A 20,871-nucleotide genomic window follows, 5' to 3' on the forward strand; every position below is an offset into this window, starting at 1 on the left:
TGTAGCCTGGGCCAGTCCCTTCCAAGTGTGGTGAACTGTCCCCAAAGCAACACGAGGCAGGTTGTGCTCTGCAGAAAGCCCATACTCGCCAGTGGGACCCAAGGAACGCTAGAACATCCCAGAACATTTAGCTTTGTTTTTAACTACTGTGCAGCTGCAAAAGGGAAATACTGGCTCAGGACCAGGGGGACTTGTAGTTCTCTAATCCAAAGAAATCAGCATTTGGCCAAGTACGGTTTTCAGGGGGATATCCCCCGCGACTGGGTTCCTATAGGATGTGAGACAAAGAGAATGAACATCCCAGGATGGGTGCTGGTGGGAAAATTAGCTGGAAGCACAACATTGGTTACCAGTTCAGTGCTCAACATCTCATTACCAGGGTGAAAGTAGAGCCCACAATCTGGCTTCGAGAGGTTAGGTTCCATCTCTGTACTTTTATTTAATGGCAAAAACCATACAGCAAACTCATGGCAAGCACGCCAGCAGGTCTGGGAAAGCCAGCCCGTTACACACAGCAGTGGGGATACAGATCCATACACACTCCTTTTCCTCACGGCCGTTGGGGCCTTGTCCTCTGCAAAGGGAAGTGTAGGCCCCTCTGTGGCCAGCCCGAGAGCCTTGCGTCTTGAGCCTGAGCCTGTGCAGACTGGCCTCTGTGATGGCTGTTGTCCCTGGGTCTGAGTGGCTGTCTTTGCACCCTTAACTTTCCTCATCCTTTAAGACTCAGCCTACCATTCATCTATTTTCAGAAAACTCTCTGAACCCTCTCCAGGGTCCCCATAGCACTTGTCATAGATTAATTGTTTTAGAGACATGGAAGATAGCTTCTTTATTTCTATAACCAAAATGCCTATTGTAAGAAAGGGAAAAGAAATCTCTCAAAGTACTTATCTATGCTAAACTGAATCTAGGTTTATTTATAATTTTTTTTAGTAAGTCTTCTCTATCAAGAATGCAGAAACATCAAGCCCAATGATACAGTTTGAAAAATAAAAAAGAACACAGAAACATAGCTGCCCTCTCTGCCGTCTGCTATGTATTGCTTCCCTGGTACATGAAGCATTTATTCTCTGCCCTCACTGCCCACTGATAGGGACATTCTGCTTTGCTCTATTCTCCCCTGTACTTGTGGGGAGATGGGAGCATGTGAGCAGCAACATTCAAAGCACCGTTGCTCATTGCTGCTGGCGCAGACCAAGCTCTGTCTCCAGAGAAAGCGTGCTGATCATCACACAGACCTGGCCACACATTTCTGTTAACAGAGTGGCCAGTGGTCTGTGAGAGTCACCTCAGCCTGGATGGAGTGTGGTGTTAGCCTGGCCTGCGGGGGCTGTTTACAGGAAGGGCCAGGTCATGGGAAGCAGAGCTGCTTGAGATGGAAGAACTCTTGAGAATTTTATAGTTTCAAAAAAGTATGAGAGAAAGTTAAAATATATTCAAGCCAAAACATCAGCCTTTTAGTCCTCTAGATTATGTGCTGTTGGTAGTGCTTGTTCCAAAGCTTATGTGTAATAGTTCTGTGTGTCATGTGCTTTCTTACAGTCCAACTGTTACAACCACTCTAAAAAACCTAGGGGCACTTTATAGACGTCAAGGCAAATTTGAAGCTGCAGAAACATTAGAAGAAGCTGCCATGAGGTCTCGTAAACAGGTCAGTCATACTTGTGTCCTTAACCAGCCCGTGGGAACTTTGAATTTAACCGTTCTTATTTACATGACTTTTATTGAAAACTTGATTTAGAAATAGAAAATGTCAGATATTTTATTTTATTTTATTTTATTTTATTTTATTTTATTATTATTTTTTTAAGACGGGGTTTCACCATGTTGGTCAGGCTGGTCTTGAACTCCCGACCTCAGGTGATCTGCCCGCCTTGGCCTCCAAAGTGCTTGGATTACAGGCGTGATCCACCGCACCTGGCCAATGTCAGATATTTTAGTTTGAACAAATAAAGTTATACTGTTTAAAAGAGCATGAGGCCGGGCACAGTGGCTCACACCTGTAATCCTAGCACTTTGGGAGGCCGAGGCGGATGGATCACCTGAGGTCAGGAGATCAAGACCATCCTGGCCAACATGATGAAACCCCGTCTCTACTAAAAATACAAAAATAAGTCAGGCATTGTGATGGGCGCCTGTAGTCCCAGCTACTTGGGAGGTCGAGACAGGAGAATCACTTGAACTTGGGAGGTAGAGGGTGCAGTCAGCCGAGATTGCACCACTGAACTGCAGCCTGGGTGCCAGAGTGAGACTCCATCTCAAAAAATAAAAATAAAAAAAATCATAATGCCAGCACTTTGGGAGGCCAAGGTGGGGAGATTGCCTGAGGTCAGGAGTTCAAGACCAGCCTGGTTAGCATGGCAAAATACCATCTCTACTAAAAATACAAAAATTAGCCGGGTGCAGTGTTGCACGCCTGTAGTCCAGCTACTCGGGAGGCCAAGGCAGGAGAGTTGCTTGAACCTGGGAGGTAGAGGTTGCAGTGAGCTGAGATTGCACCACTACACTCCAGCCTGGATGACAGAGTGAGACTTTGTCTCAAAAATTAAAAAAAAATTAAAAATAAAAGAGCATGACTATGACCCCAAAAGCATGAACAGCAAAATAAAAACTAGATCTGTTGGATTCACCAATGTTAAAAAGTCTTGTGCATCTAAGGACATCATCAAGAAAGTGAAAGGGGCTGGGCGTGGTGGTGAGCACGTGTAACTCCAACACTTGGGGAAGCTGAGGCGGGAGGATCTCTTGAGCTCAGGAGTGCAAAACCAGCCTGGGCAACATAGTGATACTTTGTCTCTACAGAAAACAAACAAAAAAATTAGCCAGGTGTGTTGGTCCATGCCTGTGGTCCCAACTGTTTGGGAGTCTGAGGTGGGAGGATCGCTTGAGCCCAGGAGGTTGAGGTTACAGTGAGCTGAGATGACACCACGGCACTCCAGTCTGGAAGAATGAGTGAGACTCTGTCTCAAAGAAAAAAAAAATGAGCAAAGGACCTGAATAGACATTTTTTTGAAGATAATATACAGATGGCCAACAAGCACATGAAAAGATACTCAAGACATCTTTAGTCATTTTGGAAATGTTAACTGAAATCACAGTGAGATACTACCGCATATTTACTAGAATGGCTGTTATAAAAATAAAACACGCCGGGCGCGGTGGCTCATGCCTGTAATCCCAGCACTTTGGGAGGCCGAGGTGGGTGGATCACGAGGTCAGGAGTTCGAGACCAACCTGACCAACATGGTGAAACTCCGTCTCTACTAAAAATACAAAAATTAGCAGGGTGTAGTGTTGCGCACCTTTAATCCCAGCTACTCAGGAGGCTGAGGCAGGAGAATTGCTTAAGCCTGGGAGGTGGAGATTGTAGTGAGCCAAAATTATGCCACTGCACTCCAGCTTGGGCGACGGAGAGAGACTCCATCTCAAAAAATAAAATTACAGTAATAAATAAAAAAATAAATAAAACAAATGGAAAATAGCAGATGTTGGTGAGGATGTGGCGAGTCAGCTGAGATTGCACCACTGAGCCCGCATGTCTTGCTGCTGGGAATGTAAAATACGGCCACTGTGAAGTTTGATAGCTTTTCTAAAAGTTAAACTCAGTATCACCACATGACCCAGCAATTCCAGTCCTAGATATAGACCCAGAAGAATTGAACACGGGCACACACGCTGTGCAACCGAAGCCCCGTCACTGTACCCCTAAGGGGTCCTTCGTGTTTCTCTCCAGTTCCCTGCTTCCACCCTCACCCCTTCCAAGGAACCACTGTTCTGATTTTTTTCCCCTTCAGAGATTAAGAACTGGTATTTTTTTTCTAGCGAAGTTTAAGCATCTCAGAAATACCTGAGAAAATCTTAAGTGCTAATGGGTCAAACCGTTTTCCCCTGCCTGGCTCACAGGGTCTTGACAATGTTCACAAACAGAGGGTGGCAGAAGTGCTCAATGACCCTGAGAACATGGAGAAGCGCAGGAGCCGTGAGAGCCTCAACGTGGACGTGGTCAAGTACGAGAGTGGCCCTGACGGAGGGGAGGAAGTGAGTATGAGCGTAGAGTGGAACGGGGTAAGTACAGTACACAGCGGGCACGTGCTCCGGGAGGCACCCCCCAGTGGCGCTTGCCAGGCCTTCCTCCTGTCTCATGTGCTAGACCTTCTGCTTTTCTCAAATTAAGTGCCAATTAAGCTTTCTGTAAGTTCTTCACTTCTGCTAATACTGAAGTCTGTTATTTGTTTAAAGTGGTAATTTTCTTCTCAGGAATCCATGAAAGCTGTTTGGCTTAACTTTGAGCACTTAAATGCTGATTGAGTGTCCTGGCTATTTAAAGCATGATCCCTATCTGGTTTCATTGTAATATCGGGATCAGTGTGGCAGATAACTAACTCACTTTGTTAACTCACCCATTTCATTGCTAACTGCAGTGCTCCTAACTTCACTGACCAGGCTGCTCTGGATTTTGTTAGAATGGGGTGAGATGCCATTTAAGTGGAATTTGTTTTTAGAAAAGAACAAGTCAGAAACAACAGCTTAGGTGGCTGCTCTCTTGATGTTGTGCCTCAGTCCTGAGCACCCTGCATTTCCCCTGAGAGGGCGTCCAGGGCTTTGGGGCTCTTCAAGGTCACCAGCGGGCCGTGTGCTGAGAGGCTGCACAGGCACCCCCACTGCTTTTTCCTGGTGGTTGCCCCTGGAAATTCCTAACCACTGCCGTTTATCCAGTGGCTGCCAAAGACCACCGTAGCCTTCTGGACATTTTTTCTCCAGTGAATTTTTTAACACATGGATTTATTTTTTAATACATCAAGCTGGTGTCTTTGGTATTTGTTTTCGTCAGGGAGAGTTGAAGGCGGAATTTGACTAATCTAGGGGCACAGTTGTTTTTCCGAAGTTGCCATAGTGCAGTTCGGTTAGTTCCAATTATACAGATGTTCTGCCCCAAACAAATATCGTTTTGGGCTTTCTTATAATGTGTCTTAGTTTCTGAATCCTTTTATTCTTTAGGATTTTCTATAGCTGTAGCAATTTGGTAGGAGCTAGCATTCTAAATAAATATTTTATAAAAAATGTTAGTAGCCAAAATTTGAGGGAGAACATTCTCTTTGTCTTTATCTGGCAGCTTTCTTGCTTTGTTTTTTTTTTTCTGTGCCAAGACAACCAATCAGCATCTGCTTTGCCCACTGAACCCTAGTTGGGCAGCAGTCTAAAACTGAGATACTGACTCGCAGGCCTCACTCTCGCCCGCGTCCTGTCGGAACTGTGTACTGTACTCTTCTCTTGGTGGTTGTTTACTGCATGCTTCGTACAGAAGGGCAAGTCCTTTATCTAGGCTCTAGGAGCCAGGGTGCAGATTGTGATCCTCTTGAATGAAGTTCTGGAGGAACTTTCTCTTGAGACAGTATTTCTAGGTCCATGTTGACATGAAATCATCTGATGATAAAATTGTGACAATTCAGAGCTCTGTTGTCATCTTAAAGATGGACTCGGAGATGAAGGAGAATGCTTGTATCCACTGCAGGGGGTCCGTGGGCGGGTGTCCCCGTGAGGCCCGCCGGCTGGAGCTGTTGCTGCTGTAGGTGAAAGCAGCTGCTCCTCTGCGTGCCTCCTGATTTCCTCCTTCTGCGCCTCTTTTCTCACTTTGGACACTTGATTATATAGGCCATGCGCAGGATGTTTCCGATGTGTCCCTTTCCTGAGCAGCATACTTGGTAGTTCTGCAGCTTTGATAGAATTAACCCCAGGGTGCATTGGCTACGGGTGATCTACCAAAACAATCTGAGTTTTAAATTGTCCAGTGCGGTGGTTCCTAAACTTGCATGGAGGCAGCCTCCTCTTCAGACGGAGTCTTGGATAAAGCGAGTGAATTCACTGGGCAGGCAGCTGAGGCTGCCTGAGAATCTTCACAGGAAGGCCTTGGGCCCCAGCCTGATCTCCCCACAACTCTTAAGGTTCTAAGAAGGCAGAATGCTGAACTCGACCAACTTTTGATTTTATTTTCAAATTACGCCTTTCTTATTTTTTTATTTATTTTATTTTATTTATTTTTTTTAAAGATGGGGTTTCACCATGATGGCCAGACTGGTCTTGAACTCCTGACCTCAGGTGATCTACCCACCTCAGCCTCCCAAAGTGCTAGGATTACAGGCGTGAGCCACCACGACCGGCTCTACACCTTTCTTATTTTTTAAAAGTCAGTGAAGGCAGTATGCACAAAGGTATTAATTTTTAATCAACTTTATTGAGGGATAATTAGAGACACTAAAAGGGGCCCATTTTAAATGTTTGATTTAGATAGTAACACAGTGCATGTCAGCGCATTAGTTTGTCTTTATACGGATGTCAGAACAAAGTTTCTCTTGCTGTTTCTGTTTAAGTGAAGATTTCCCTGAGTTTGCAAAGCAGACTGTTACCACTGTCACCACTTACTTTGTGCATCAAGAATTTTTTCAGTATTATACAATCAAGATAGAACAGAGAAATAAATTAGGTGTTGAGGTAGATGTTAAGACTATACCTGTGGCCGGGTGCGGTGGCTCATGCCTGTAATCCCACCACTTTGGGAAGTCAAGGTGGGTGGATCACTTGAGGTTTGGAGTTTGAGACGAGCCTGGCCAACATGGCGAAACTCTGTCTCTACTAAAAAATACAAAAATTAACTGGGTGTGGTAGCAGGCATCTGTAATCCCCTTGGGAGGCTGAGGCAGGGGACTCCCTTAAACCCAGGAGGCAGAGGTTGCAGTGAGCCAAGATCACGCCACTGCACTCCAGCCTGGGTGACAGAGCAAGACTGTCTCAAAAAAGAAAAAGCCGAACAAACAATTACACCTGTTATCTATAACATCAGATTTCAAATTTTGGGTTTTATAAAGGTAGCTTTATTGTTCTTGTTAGTTTTATTAGAGTAATTTGTTGTATATTTATAATGAGAACATGTGATTTTGATTTTTTTTATTTATTTTGGAGATGGAGTTTCGCTCTTGTTGCCCAGGCTAGAGTGCAATGGCATGATCGTGGCTCACCGCAACCTCTGTCTCCCGGGTTTAAGCAATTCTCCTGCCTCAGCCTCCCTAGTAGCTGGGATTACAGGTGCCCGCCACCATCCCAGGCAATGTTTTGTATTTTTAGTAGAGATGGGGTTTCACCATGTTGGCCAGGCTGGTCTCAAATTCCTGACCTCAGGTGATGCACCTGCCTCAGGCTCCCAAAGTGCCGGGATTACAGGCGTGAGCCACGATGCCTGGCTCTGTGTGTGTGTGTGTGTGTGTGTGTGTGTGTGTGTGTGTGTGTGTGTGAGAGAGAGAGAGAGATTACAGGCGTGAGCCACCACGCCTCGGGGGGGCCGTGTGTGTGTGTGTATGTATTTTTTTTTTTTGAGACAGAGTCTCACTCTATTGCCCAGGCTGGAGTTAGGTGGCACAATCTTGGCTCACTGCAACTTTGCCTTCTGAGTTCCAGTGATTCTCCTGCCTCAGCCTGAAAGGCATTTTTATGCTTTTTAAAATGTTGGAAACTACTACCATAGGGAAATACATTGTGCTCCCCGTTCGGCAGTCACAGCTTCAGCAGAAGTGACTGCAGGGAATGAATGTGACAACTTTTGATTAAGTTATGATAACCACATACACCAGATATTGGGCTCAGTTTTTCTCAATGTTCCTAAGTAACCTTTAAAACAAAGAGTTACGTAGTCCAAGAAAGGGCAAGTTGGTTAATAATTGTCCCCTGTGGGCCCTGGGCGTTGGTGTCACACAGAACTGAAAAGGAAGGCAGGTGGTGACAGATGCTAGTAATGTGCAGGGAGAGTCTGGATCAAAGTCTCGACCTGGAGGGTGGTTTGTCCAAGGAAGTGCAGTTCTCTTCTGTTTTGTTTTGTTTTGTTGAGACGGAGTATTGCCCTGTCGCCCAGGCTGGAGTGCAGTGGCATGATCTCAGCTCACTGCAACCTCTGTCTTACAGGTTCAAGTGATTCTCCTGCCTCAGGCTCCCGAGTAGCTGGGACTACAGGTGCAGGCCACCACGCCCAGCTAATTTCTTGTATTTTTAGTAGAGACAGGGTTTTACCATATTGGCCAGGCTGGTCTCAAACTCCTGACCTCATGATCCACCTGACTCAGCCTCCCAAAGTTCTGGGATTACAGGCATGAGCCACTGCGCCTGTCCAGTTCTCTTCTTTAGGTACACACCATGGGGTCTGTGATTAAACTACTTAACAGCGGCACTTCTGTGACCTCGTTTTCATGTGATGTGTGCAGATCTGGCAGCCGCTGTTGCTGTGAGTCTCAGCTGGCTCTCTTGCATGGTCTTGTCTCTGAAAGTGCAGCTGCTTTGTGCACACATAAATCCTTTTCTGGGTAAAACTGAGCCTCCTATAACCACTGTTCGTGTGACCTCGTGTTCATGGTGTGATGTGCATGTGTCAGTCAGCAGCACCAGGTCCCCGTTGGGATGTGGGAGCCCCTTGGGCTGTCTCATCATTAAGCAGTTGTCTTTACAGCGGTGCCATGAGACACACAGAGCTGCATCACACATCCTACATCCTAGGTGGGGCCTGAGCTCCCGAGGTCAGTCTCCTGGCTGCAGACCTTTGTCTGTCTGTAGGTCACCAGCTCTGCTGCGGACTTTTGAAGCAGCCCCTCTCCGTCTTGCCCCCATGTGAAGATTTCTACACGTTTCTAATATACTACATTCTTACCTAGGATTATTGTGGAATGGAATATATTGTTAGAAATAGATGAATTTTTATTTTGAAAAAGTTACACTAAGGGCTGGGTGTGGTGGCTCATGTCTGTAATCCCAGCACTTTGGGAGGCTGAGGAGGGTGGATTGCTTGAGGTCAAGAGTTTGAGACCAGCCTGGCCAACATGGTGAAACCTCATCTCTACTAAAAATACAAAAATCAGCCAGATGTGGTTGTGCATGCCTGTAATCCAGCTACTGAAGTGGCTGAGCCAGGGAATCGCTTGAACCCAGTAGGTAGAGGCTGCAGTGAGCCAAGATCATGCCACTGCACTCCAGCCTGGGTGACAGAGCTAGACTCCATCTCAAAAAAAAAGAAAATTACAGTAGTAAGACAACTAAAGTATGCCAAAAATAAACTTCAAAAACACCAAATTATATGAAATTCTGCTGTACATAGATAATAACAATGACTGCCTATTTTTAAACTGTGAGTACATTATACTATTACCTGTTCAGATAACCCAACCCACCTTTGTAATGTGAATATTCTTTCCCAGCAATGTAAAGAGGTATACATTGTTTAAGGTGTTAGAATGCAGTGAATCCTCCCAGGCCGTGATGTCCAGTTGAGTGGAAATCTGCCTGGGGTAGGGCAGCTGCTGGCCTTACCCCGGTTCTCAAGGCCAAGGTGCTCAGGTGGGAAGTGCAGGGAAGTGGGCAGACTGACCGAGAGTGGGGCACACCCACTCCATTGCCAGCCCTAGGTGTTGGTCAGGGTCTGCAGAGGCTCAGGAGGAGGAGGCAGCTGGGCCGGACCCCAGTTCTGGGACTCCTGGGAGCACGCACACGTGTGTGTGTGTTTCACATGAAATACTTTTGGAATCTGAGCGAAATGAAGCTTCCGTGTTCTGCCAAGTATTTAGTTCAGGTGTATTATAAATAACAGTACCTGTAGTGCAGCACTGAGTTTTGAATGAACAGCAAGGGCTGCACTCTTGATGACGCTGTGGTAGCATTTTAGCATCCTTTTTCTAAAGAGCAGCAAAAACTTGTATTTTCTTGTCCCCCCAAGATTTTTGAGGTGTTGGTAACAAGTGTTATTTTTCCATTTTAAAGATGAGAAAAATGAAGCTCGGGCTGGTTAAATGACTTGCTCAGCGTCCCATGGTGAGTCCGAGCGGGCGGGGCGCAGGCCCTGCCGTCTGGTGCCTCTGTCGAGACGTCGGCTTTCCCATCTGGCAGGGCCCAGGACGCAGTGCTGCCTGTGGAATTCACTTTCTTTTGGATTATCAACTGCATGTTTAAAATGTGCTGTAGACTTTTAAAGTCTGTGGTTTCCTAAAGTTTCTGAAATGTCTACAACGTGTTTTTAAGAGAATGAAAGTCATACCGTGTTGTGGCCTTTATTTTGGTCCCTGTGTTTTTCATTGCATAATCTCCTTACGTACAGTTACTTGTAAAGCCTTTTACACTAAGTGTCAAGGAGATTTCTAACATTGCTAATCTTTAAAGTGTTGAAATTTACTTTGATGACCATTGGGAATGGACCAGTCTGGATTCTGTGAAATGCACCCCGAGGCCCGGCACCTGCTTTATGCTGGGCTGGTAGAAGCAGGCAAAAGGTCATCCCAGTCCTAAAGCCACTCAGAAGGCTGCTGAGACTTGTGACCTAGAAATACTGTAAGCCAGGCTGTGTTATGCAGGGCCTATTGCCTTTCCTCGCCGCGGTTTCACGTGGGTTTTCTCTCTCCTTTCTGTCTGACAGGCCTAGCCGCCCGTGACTCTCACACTGTCTCCTGCATGACGGGTGGCGCCTCCCGCAGCTTCCCTTCTCTCTCCAGTGCTGCCCGCTGTGTCTAGCAGCCCCCTAGGATCTTGTCAGCGCTGCACCTCTCTGTGACTGGCCATTCCTTTCGGTGCTGCTGTCCTTTTTGGGGGGTTCCTGATTTCTGTATACATGTAGCTTTGCCAGATATGTACTTAGTGATATAAATTGTATTAATAAAATCCATTTACTGTGTAATACACGACTTTAAAAATAAGAGCGATAGCTGTTCACTCTGATAACAGGTAGTTAAGTGTCACACAAGGTGTTGTTGCAATGGCATGACGGTGACCTGTTGATGTAACTAAGCCTTAGAGCAAGGCATGTGCCGCACGTGCTCCGTGGTACTTAGAGCCCTGGGGGCCCCGAGCGGACTCCGGGTCTCCCTAGGATATGCCCCAGTAGCATTTGCTGTGTAGTCTTTGTGTGAAATTTGGGCATTCTGCTTTTCTCTACTAATCTTGAAGTGCTGAGTGATTTGTGTATTTGTGTCTTTCTAACTTCTAATAAACTCACTCCGACTGACCTGTGTCTTGGTGTCTGTCTGCTTGGTAGAACTTCTCACTCTCTATCCATGAAATACCGCATGGCGCAGCTGCTGAGGGTCATGGGGTGACTGTTCATCTCACCAAGGAGTTTCTTCCGAGAATAAATGTTGCTGTATGCACATTTTCTTTACTCTGTGTTTTTAATTATCATGTTCAGATACTGCCACGTATTTCACTTATTAATACCTGAATCAGTTAAGATGAGAGCTGGCCACTCTCACCTCCCTACAAGGTTGTCTGAGGATTTTTAGTTATTTGCATAGAATGAGCATTTTATTTAATTTTCCAACCACCTTTATAGTTAACATTTAATGAAACTGTTCTGTAAAATTTACTGAAGGAAACAGTACCTCACCAACTATTGCACTTAGACAAAACTGGTAAAAGGAAGGGCCTCTGTCAGAGATCCAAATGGTTTAGGTCCTGTACTGTGTTACTAGGACCACATGCTTACATGTCTATTACATGCGGAAATCGATTTTGGTGATATTCCTAGGAGCTGCTTTAATTTTCTTGAGACTTTGTGTGCTGGCTTTGTCTCGAAATTGCAGTAGGGTTCACGTTGCTTTTGATATGTTATCACTTTTGTTTGTATGAGCTTCCTTATGTCCAAAGGTTTTCATGATCACTGGATTATCTTTAATGAAATTAAAAATGGATAATTTCCAGTTAAAGCACATGGTAATTGGTGGTTTCTGCAAGACTGTCAGCAGTGAGCTGCGGGCGAGCAGGGTGGCCTTGGTGGAGCTCTTACTGGCACCCGGTGTGGCTCTTGTGGGAGGGAGGGAGAACCACCTGCAGCTTCACGTTTGTTCACGTTTTTTTCAGGATGGCACTGGATCTTTAAAACGCAGTGGTTCCTTTAGCAAACTCCGGGCTTCCATTAGACGCAGCAGTGAGAAGCTGGTTAGGAAGCTGAAGGGAGGAAGTTCACGAGAGAGTGAGCCAAAGAACCCCGGGTAACTATCTCTTCCAGCTCTCCTGACTCCCCTGCACGCTGGCCGAGGGGCCGCTTCTCCTGCTAGCACAGCCTTTCTCACCCACAGACCTCAGAAAAGACACTCCAGTGGTTCCCATATTCTCACACTGGGAGGGTTTCATAGTTGCCACCTAGGTTTTTCCCAGGATAGGTTGAGAAATAATTGGGTAACTTCCTGTTAGTGGCTAAAGAGCTAATACCTTTAAAAGACAATACGGAATTTTTTGATTCTGTCACATGTTCTAAGAAAGCCTTAGCAGTGAAATGTTGGAATTTGTATTAAAACATTGAGCATTTTGAACTTGTTTACTCTAGATGTGCATTATTTGTTTTTTAAATTAGCATTAGTTTAAATTCTTTAAAAATGTTAATCTTTTAAAATCAGATGTTAACTACGTCTATATTAAATCTCATACAGTATTATAATAGGGAGAAAAATGGTTTCAAATAGGATCAGAACTTTTGAGACTTTATTATAAGGAGATTTTCAAAACCTTAGGTTTTTCCTATGTTCAAAAAAAGATCTCAGTCATGTATCTTAGAGTCTTTTGAAAAGTAACATTTAAATTTTCAAGTAATTTGGTTCTTAGGTTTCCCTTTGTTTTTAATATGGTGCACAAAGTTGACAGATTGCCCCTGCCGCGGTGTCCAGGGTCACCTCTGGGCAGCTGCTCCTGGCTTGGGCATATTTCTCATGAGGCAGGCTTTTGCCAGCCGTTCTGTGTAACTTTGACTTTCTAAATGGTAGTGACTTTTTATTTAAAGAGTGATTCCTAGTAAAACTATTTTACAAGTGATCCCACTTCAGGTTCTGTGAGTAGGAAGTCTGATCATCTTCGGATGGTGAAACTGAGTTCTTCTGGAGAACATATTGGAAATATTAAAGTTAGATGCCTGATCAGTTGTTTTGTTATTTTGTCTTTTTGGTTTTTTTGGTAGGGGGGACAGAGTGTTGCTCTTCACTCTTATTGCCCAGGCTGGAGTGTAGTCGCGCAATTTCAGCTCACTGGAACCTCCACTCCCTGGGTTCAAGTGATTCTCCTGCCTCAACCTCCTGAGTAGCTGGGATTACAGGCGTGTGCCACCACACCTGGCTAAGTTTTGTATTTTTAGTATAGATGGGGTTTCACCACGTTGACCAGGCTGGTCTCAAACTCCTGACCTCAGGTGATCCACCTGCCTCGGTCTCTCAAATTGCTGGGATTACAGGTGTGAGCCACTGTGCCCCGCGTATTTTGTCTTTTAAAAACTATTTTTATATATGTCCACTTTTATCTCTCTCAGTGTCCCTGACAACTTAAGCCCACAGACCTGCCTCACACAACCCGGGTGCGGGGTGGCCAGAGATAGCCCAGCCCCTTGGAGGTGGGGCTCACCCTCTTGTCCGATTTGTGTCCCCGTGGGAGTCTCCATTGTGGATGGAGACTTCTCTTCAAGGCTGTGAGAGAGGTGCAGGCCCGAGGCAAGAGGAGCGACCTGGCTTTTGTAAGGAGCTTCTCATAACTGTCTTCCAGCCCATTTCCGGAGAGGGAGTTTTAGAGGCCCCATGAATGTTCATTCTGAAAACTCCCAGCATTTGAAGACTAGACTTCTGGAAGTTTATGGGGATTTAGCAGCAAATTGCCTATGATGAAACAAATGAACTTTTATTTGGGCGGATGAGGGGGGGATAGGTTCTAAATTGGCTTTGGAATAATGCTCTTATTTTATAATGTTTACAGATTTCCAGAACCAAAATGTTACAGGTTACTATCTGCCTCTCGATGAACTGTGAAAGATTACACCTTTCTTCTTACTGCGTTTAGAGGGTCTGAGCAGCGCTGCGTGACTGTTTGGTGTCCTTTCCTTGGAATGATCGGATGAGTCATGCAGGGCGCTCAGATCCCCTACAGGAATTACATGATGCCCCACAGAGAGCATGCTGGACATTATTTAATTCCTGGAGGAGACACACTGGTTGTTTGAGGTGCTTAAGTTCTGAAGCCTTGTAAGTGTAGAGGTTCTGGTGCTGAATGCTGTAACTTGGACCACACTTCCCACATGACAGCTCTCAGAGTTGTTCTGCTTTTTCGTGTTTTCTGTCTTTGCCATGATAAAAATGTAGTAGTGTGTGACCAGTCCCTGGTGTTAGAACTGTGGTCTGTGTCCATGGGGCTACAGCACTGCTAGCCTGAAGCATGTGACATAGATGCACACACTTGCACGGACTAATGTTTTGTAAGTGACTTTGGAAATTGCATCCCGTAAAATGCATACACCTGAATAATCTTTCCAAATAGGAGTAACTGTTTTTATCAGCTAGACGGTAGTCTCAGACATCTTTCGGAGGGTTGGTTTGGACAGAGACTTGAGGCCCCACCCCTGAGTTTCCAATTCCTGAGTGCCTGATCCTCGGAATTTGCGGTTCACACAAGTTCCCACAGTGCTGGGGCTGCTGGCCCCGGGTCACTTTTTGAGAATCACTGAGCTGGATGTATCAGGACCAGGGTGTTTGCAGTTTGCTGTTTGGCCTGACTCCTAACAGTTATTGTACTGAAAGGTTTTGAAGCCACGTGTTCAAACGAGGCAATTCGAGAGAGTGGTAGGAAGAGACGTTGAGTTATTATTTCGTTTCATAAAAGGGGGTTTGAGGAAGTTTTTGTAGCTCTTTTAAAAAGTTAATGATGGCCGGGCATGGTATCTCACGCCTGTAATCCCAGTACTTTGGGAGGCCGAGGTGGGTGGATCACTTGAGGTCATGAGTTTGAGACCAGCCTAGCCAACATGGTGAAACCTCCTCTCTACTAAAATTACAAAAATTAGCCCGGCGTGGTGGCAGGCAGCTGTAATCCCAGCTACTTGGGAGGCTGAGACAGGAGAACACTGGAACTCAGGGTGGGGCAGAGGTTGCAGTGAGCCGAGATCACACCACTGCACTCCAGCCTGGGTGATAGAGTGAAACTTCGTCTCAAAGAAGAGAGTTAATGGCCACTTAAACAATAGCAAGAATAATTGAGTATGTCAGATGATAATTTACTTGTGATTTGGTTTGATTTTATACTTTGTTCTTGAGTGATTCTAGATAGAGAAAAACCTGTTTCGGACTTCAGCGATGTTTGTGCAAGCTTCATTGGGATGTTTTCGTTTTGTCTTGGTTGGGACATTTTGGGGATGGGTTTTGCTTGGGGATAAGGAAATTCAGGTCTTTGCTTTTGGTGCAGTTGTTCAGCAGGGGCTGGCCAAGTGTCTGCCATGTGCCAGGCGCTGTGCTCACAACACTGCTGACACATGGGTGGGTGGTCTGGGCTCCCAGCCCCATCCCAGGGTCCTGTGTGAGGCTGTCCCTGTCACCCTTCAAGCCTGTGCCGCAGCCTCACAGCCACTGTCCTTGGCTTGCCTGGGAACTGCCATGCTGATGTGCGCCGTCCACGTTGCATGCAGTTCACGTTCGGAATTTAAGTAACCCTCAGTATCGGTTGCTTTAGCTTTAAAACGTCAGGTGAGTTTATGTTCAAAGGCATCCATGGTGGTGGTGAAGAATGATAGTCATTTTATGACTGTCCATCAATTAATTTACAGATAATTTATAGGCTATTTCATCAGGTATTTTCAAGATACCCGATAGGAGGAAAAGCAAATATATGTATAAATTCCTGTATTTCTTTAAATGTAGAGCCATGACTTTAATTTTTGGTGTCTAAGTAGAGAAATACTGGCTTCAGAGTTTATTTTACTAACAATAAAGTTGTTTTCCCTGCTTTTAATATAGAAAGAGATAAAAAATAGACAGTATATTTATGCATCTTCTTTTAGCAGTGAACTTTTGAGTGTCTCTTCATGATCCCTTAATGGTGGTGAGTCTGACATGAGCCATTGAACTCCCTTCCTGAGAATCATCAGACAGAAGGCAGAGCCTCTGCTCCCAGATAGTTCACCTTTTTTTTTTTCTTTATAAAGAGAGACAGGGTCTTGCCCTGTCACCCAGGCTGGAGTGCAGTGGTGCAATCATGGCTCACTGCAGCCTTGACCTCCTGGGCTCAAGTGATCCTCTATCTCTGATGGAGTCCTGAGCAGCTGGGACTATAGATGGATGCCACCAGGCCTGGCTAATTTTTTTTTTTTTTTTTTTTTTAAAGACAGGGTTTCACCATATTGGTCAGGCTGGTCTTGAACTCCCGACCTCAGGTGATCCGCCCACCTTGGCCTCCAAAGTGCTTGGATTACAGGCGTGAGCCACCACGCCTGGCCTTAATTTTTTTATTTTTATTTTTGTAGAGATGGGGTCTCCCTATGTTGCTCGGGCTGGTCTTGAACTCCTGGGCTTAAGCAATCCTCCTGTCTTGGCCTCTCCCAAAGCATTGAGATTACACAGGCTTGAGCCACTGCGCCTAGTCTAGATGAGCCACTTTTTAAAAGTGCAAGTATAAGCACACTTTGGGTTTGCATATGGTACTTTAAAAGAAGCACCTGGGCACTAAATAGAGTGAGACCCAGGACTCCCATGTTACCCGAGCAAGATGAAGGCAAGGTCCTGAGAACCCCCAGTGTCACAGAGGCCTTGGAGGGGGCTTTGCTTGTGCTTCCCGTTGCTGGTTGACCGATGTGCTGATCGTTTGTCCTTGCATGTCCGTGTCCGGGTTGCAGCATGAAGCGTGCCAGCTCTCTGAATGTCCTTAACGTGGGTGGCAAGGCTGCTGAAGATCGCTTCCAAGTAAGGAGCCTACCCCGAGTTGTGTCCTGGGCTGCCCAGACCATGCTGGCAGGTCTGCTGCAGACCCACACCCGGCCCCCGCTCTGCCCCTGCTCCTGCAGAGGGCTGGGGATGCCGCCATGTTTGTTCCTAGACAGACAGTTGTGACAGTAGTATTTTAATGTTCTGCTTAACCACTGATGACGTGAATTATGGGCATGTTCACACCGTGAACATTCTCAGAATAGTGATGATCTCAAACTATTTAAAAAACAGTGTAACCTAATTAATGTATTCTGTTAAAGCACTATCAAAGCTTGACCAGTTACTAGTTTGTATGATTAGTTTGATTTAGCCTCTACTAAGCTTATAATTATTAATAATTTATTGTCTACTTAAGCTGTTCAGTGTTTAAAAGTAGTCAAAACTTGTATTAACATGACGACTAACCTGTTGTCCCTTTGACACTAAAATCTTGAGCACTTAGTGAAGCTGTCCAGGTCTTGCACAAACACATCAGGTTCACATTGGACGGTACTGGCTCCCCTCCCCATCACAGAGGCCTTTTGAGTTTTCATTCACTCAGCCCTTTGTGTGGCTGTCAGCTGGTGGCCGGTGCCTGAAAGCACTGGCTCCCTTCCCCGTCACAGAGGCTGAGTTTTCACCCACTCCGCCCTTTGGTGTGGCTGTCAGTGGGTGGCCGGTGCCTGTGGCTGTTCTAGAATCTGCCTGTTTCTCAGGTGCCCGGCAGCTCAAGCTGCTGGGACTTGGCATTCCCCGCCCCTGTGCTGGTGTTGAGAGCTCGTGACAGTGGCCAGGCACTGCCCTCTCTGTTGTCCACATCCATTAATCCTCACAGACAGGCAGCACCCCGACCTGTCCCCCAACATTCCTGGGAGGCAGCCGCCTCTGGAAAGCTTTTCCCCAGGCTCCTTCTCACTGGCTGCTAAAGAGGCTTGGAGGGTGCTGGACTTTTTGCTTGAACCACCCCAATAATGAGAGGAAAGAGTCTGTTTTACAGGGTTCTGTAGCTGACCCAGTCTTTTGCCCTCCGGTTTCTCGGAGTTTCCCCATGCACAGTGACTCCTGGGGCTCTCCAGTGCCAACCTAGACTTAGTTGTGCAGCTGGTACTGTTAGGCTTGAGGCCATTTGAAGCTGGCATCATTTGAAGTCCTGGTTAAGTGTAATTTTTCCATTTGTTTTTTCATGCAGGAACGAAATAATTGTCTGGCAGACTCGCGGGCTCTGAGTGCCAGCCACACTGACCTGGCCCACTGAGGGCGGCAGGGCTAGGTAACCTGCCTTTTGAGTGTGAGACTGCCTCGCCCTGCCACGCCCCTCACCGCCCTGCCCGGAGGCGCCAGCCGCACTCCTTGGCTTTCTTTCCTAGATAGTGACGTCCACCAACCTTGGAGGTGCCTTTTCAAAACACCCGGGCGGCCGTGCCCCAGCATTCTGTTACCCGGCCTGCAGTCCTAGTGCCAGGAGCCGCCCCAGCCACCACCCAGCTGGGCTGGCCCAGGGAGGCACAGGGGGTGCCAAGGCGGCTTCAGCACGCTGGGGATTGGCTCCTGCTCACAGACGCTGTTGCATTTCCTGCCTGCCACCTTTTTGCCATAACACCAAACTCTCTTTTAAATTGTAATATTGTAATAAGGCTGTAAATTGGGTTGGGCACAGTGGCTCTCGCCTGTAATCCCAGCACTTTGGGAGGATGAGGCTGGAGGATGACCTGAGGTTGGGAGTTCAAGACCAGCCTGACCAACATGGAGAAACCCCGTCTCTACTGAACATACAAAATTAGCTGGGCGTGGTGGCGCATGCCTGTAATCCCAGCTACTTGGGAGGCTGAGGCAGGAGAATCACTTGAACCTAGGAGGTGGAGATTGCGGTGAGTCGAGATCATACCATTGCACTCCAGCCTGGAGACAGAGCGAGACTTCGTCTCAAAAGAAAAAAAAAGGGCTGTAAATAAAGAATCTGGAAATGTGAAGTACCCCTTTCAGAACGATCTGCGGCAGTACAGCCTGAGGCTTAGCAGACACTGGTCAGTGGGAAGCGGATCCCCTGGGTATCTGTTTCCAAGGTCCCCGAGCCTATGGCCCTGGGCGCCTGCAGGGCCTGGGGTCCCACGCCCACCCCTTTTGAGCACTGTTCTTTCTCCTGGAGGCCCCTGCACACAAAGCCCATAGAGATGTGCCTTTCACTTTTTAAAAGCTTAAGCTTTACAGAATGAGGTAACATGGTGGACTCTTGACAGGAACGTTTTCAAATCAATGCTGAGGCCGTCTTTCTTAGGGCCATCCGCAGACTAACCTATAGGTAAAGAACATACAAAACAGAAGCTGAGGTGAGCATTGATTCCAAAGGCTGATGCTCAGAAGCGCCACCTCCATGCCAGCCTGCTGGGCTACAGGACGGAGGGGCAGTCTGTGAAACACCGGCCATTCCGTGAAAGGCCAGCTTGCTGCTTTCACATAACAGGGCAGGCGGCGGCACCACAGAGGCTCACACTTGTCGCCTCCAGCCCTTGGAAGCTTCCTGTGGGGCATGGGGCCAAGGGCTGGGGACAGAGCATCCTAGGGTTTTGTTACAAGGCTAGACTTTAAAATACCTTTAAAAGTTTCATGTCATTTCCTCCCATCTTGTGTCAAGGACTGCCATGTTTGGGAAAAGGCGTGTGTTTCCGAGAGACGGGGCTCCATCTAGTTGTGGGTGAGTGCCTAGCTCAGGAGCTGCCCCGTGGAGCAAGCCCTGTCCCCAGGCTGCCCACCTGTGGCTGTGGCTCCTTTTCTGAGGCTCCTGACTCCATTCTTGCAGATTCTGATGGATCAGGAACTATCTAAATTCTACAGAGATGTTTAAAAAAATGTGATAGGTTCTGTAATGGTGGGTGGGATTAAAAAAAAAATGTTTAAAAAAAAACGTAGAGGAGGGAGGAAGGAAAAAAAAAAGATATATATATATATACACACACACACACACACACACACACATACATACATACATACATACAAGGGCAAGTGTCATGGTTCATGCCCGTAATCCTAGCACTTTGGGAGGCTGAGGTGGGAGGACTTCTTGAGCCCAGGAGTTCAAGAACAGCCTGGGCAACATAGCGAGTCTGTCTCTACCAAAAAAACCCACATATATATAATTTGATGGTTGTGATAAGCCACCCCCCAAAAAAGGGGGGTGTAGACCAGCTTCCCTTGGCAGGTGCTGTGGCTGCCCCTGCAGTGGGCTGTGTCTGCACAGGTGACAGGCAGGAGGGCTCCAGAACTTCCCCTGTGGGGGGGGTATCTTCTCCCTGTGAGGATGCTGAGCAGAGTTTGGAACCCAGACACTTTCCCTTACTGACAGTTCTCTGGAAAGGAAAAAGGGCATTTAGAAGGAATAAACATAGGGCTGAATATGGAGTTTAGTTTTAACCTCTTCAGACTGATGGGTGCAGATGAGGCTGCGTGGGGCCTCTGTGGAGCCTGCCCTGGCTTCCTGCTATGGGGCCTCAGGGCTGAGGTGGCCTCTGCAGCACTGTGGCTATGGAGCAGTGTGTGATGGGTGAGAAGCCAGAGGGCCTCCCTGAAGGCAGCTTGTAGAGGAAGGTTCGTGTTTCAGAGAGGGAAGCAGCAGGGAAATCTGTCTCTGATGTTTGAACCCTCGCCCCTCCCCCACAGAAGTGCAGTGATTTAAACCATTTCCCATCTGGTGCTCTGAAGTTTTGCCTTCAGAGGAGAGAAGTGGTGGGCCCAGCCGTCCCTGCTCCTTTGTGTTGTCTTTCTGGTGAGGGGAACCCTGCGTGAGAGTCAGCACCTGTCAGAGTTGTTGTCAAAATAATCACTGCTCCCCCCACGGCAGCCATGTGTGCAGCGCAAGGGCCCAGCAACCATCGCGTGGGAGTGTCTGGTTCTGCTGGTGTACAGTGTATCTCTGGGTAGTCTGTGCTGCTGTGACAGAAACCAGGCCCTGGGGAGGCCCTGTGACACGGGTGCTTCCCTGAGGCAGCAGCGTGTAGCTCAGGGGTCCTCCAAGGTCGGCGGTGCCCATGGGTGGCACAGGGGCCCTCTCGTGGGCAGCACTTGGTCTCGTGTTTACAGTATTGGAAGGATTCACATAGTTACTTACTGGAATTTCTGGAATTAAAAAAAGATTTCTGTTTGGTCAGAAAGCTGCTAG

At 46.9% G+C, this 20,871-nt stretch overlaps 1 protein-coding gene across 14 annotated transcripts in view; it reads left to right on the forward strand.

Annotated features, from left to right (window-relative positions):
* The window catches only part of KLC1 (kinesin light chain 1), a 68,559-nt gene that overhangs the window by 41,063 nt on the left and 6,625 nt on the right, over positions 1-20,871 (forward strand). For 2 of the 14 annotated variants that reach the window (XM_021675239.2, XM_012471165.3), the window contains exons 12-14: positions 1,543-1,651; positions 3,904-4,065; positions 11,875-12,005. In XM_021675239.2, the coding sequence (XP_021530914.2) occupies positions 1,543-1,651; positions 3,904-4,065; positions 11,875-12,005 (402 nt within the window). Of the gene's footprint in view, positions 1-1,542; positions 1,652-3,903; positions 4,066-9,789; positions 9,841-10,438; positions 11,024-11,874; positions 12,006-16,648; positions 16,716-17,907; positions 19,411-20,871 lie in introns of those variants that run through there. The other 12 variants (XM_012471167.3, XM_021675241.2, XR_010342148.1 and 9 more) reach the window with 11 other exon arrangements.

This window comes from Aotus nancymaae, unplaced genomic scaffold, assembly GCF_030222135.1.
Source record: "Aotus nancymaae isolate 86718 unplaced genomic scaffold, 86718_ANA_hifiasm-v0.15.2.pri h1tg000011l, whole genome shotgun sequence".
NCBI lineage: Eukaryota > Metazoa > Chordata > Mammalia > Primates > Aotidae > Aotus > Aotus nancymaae.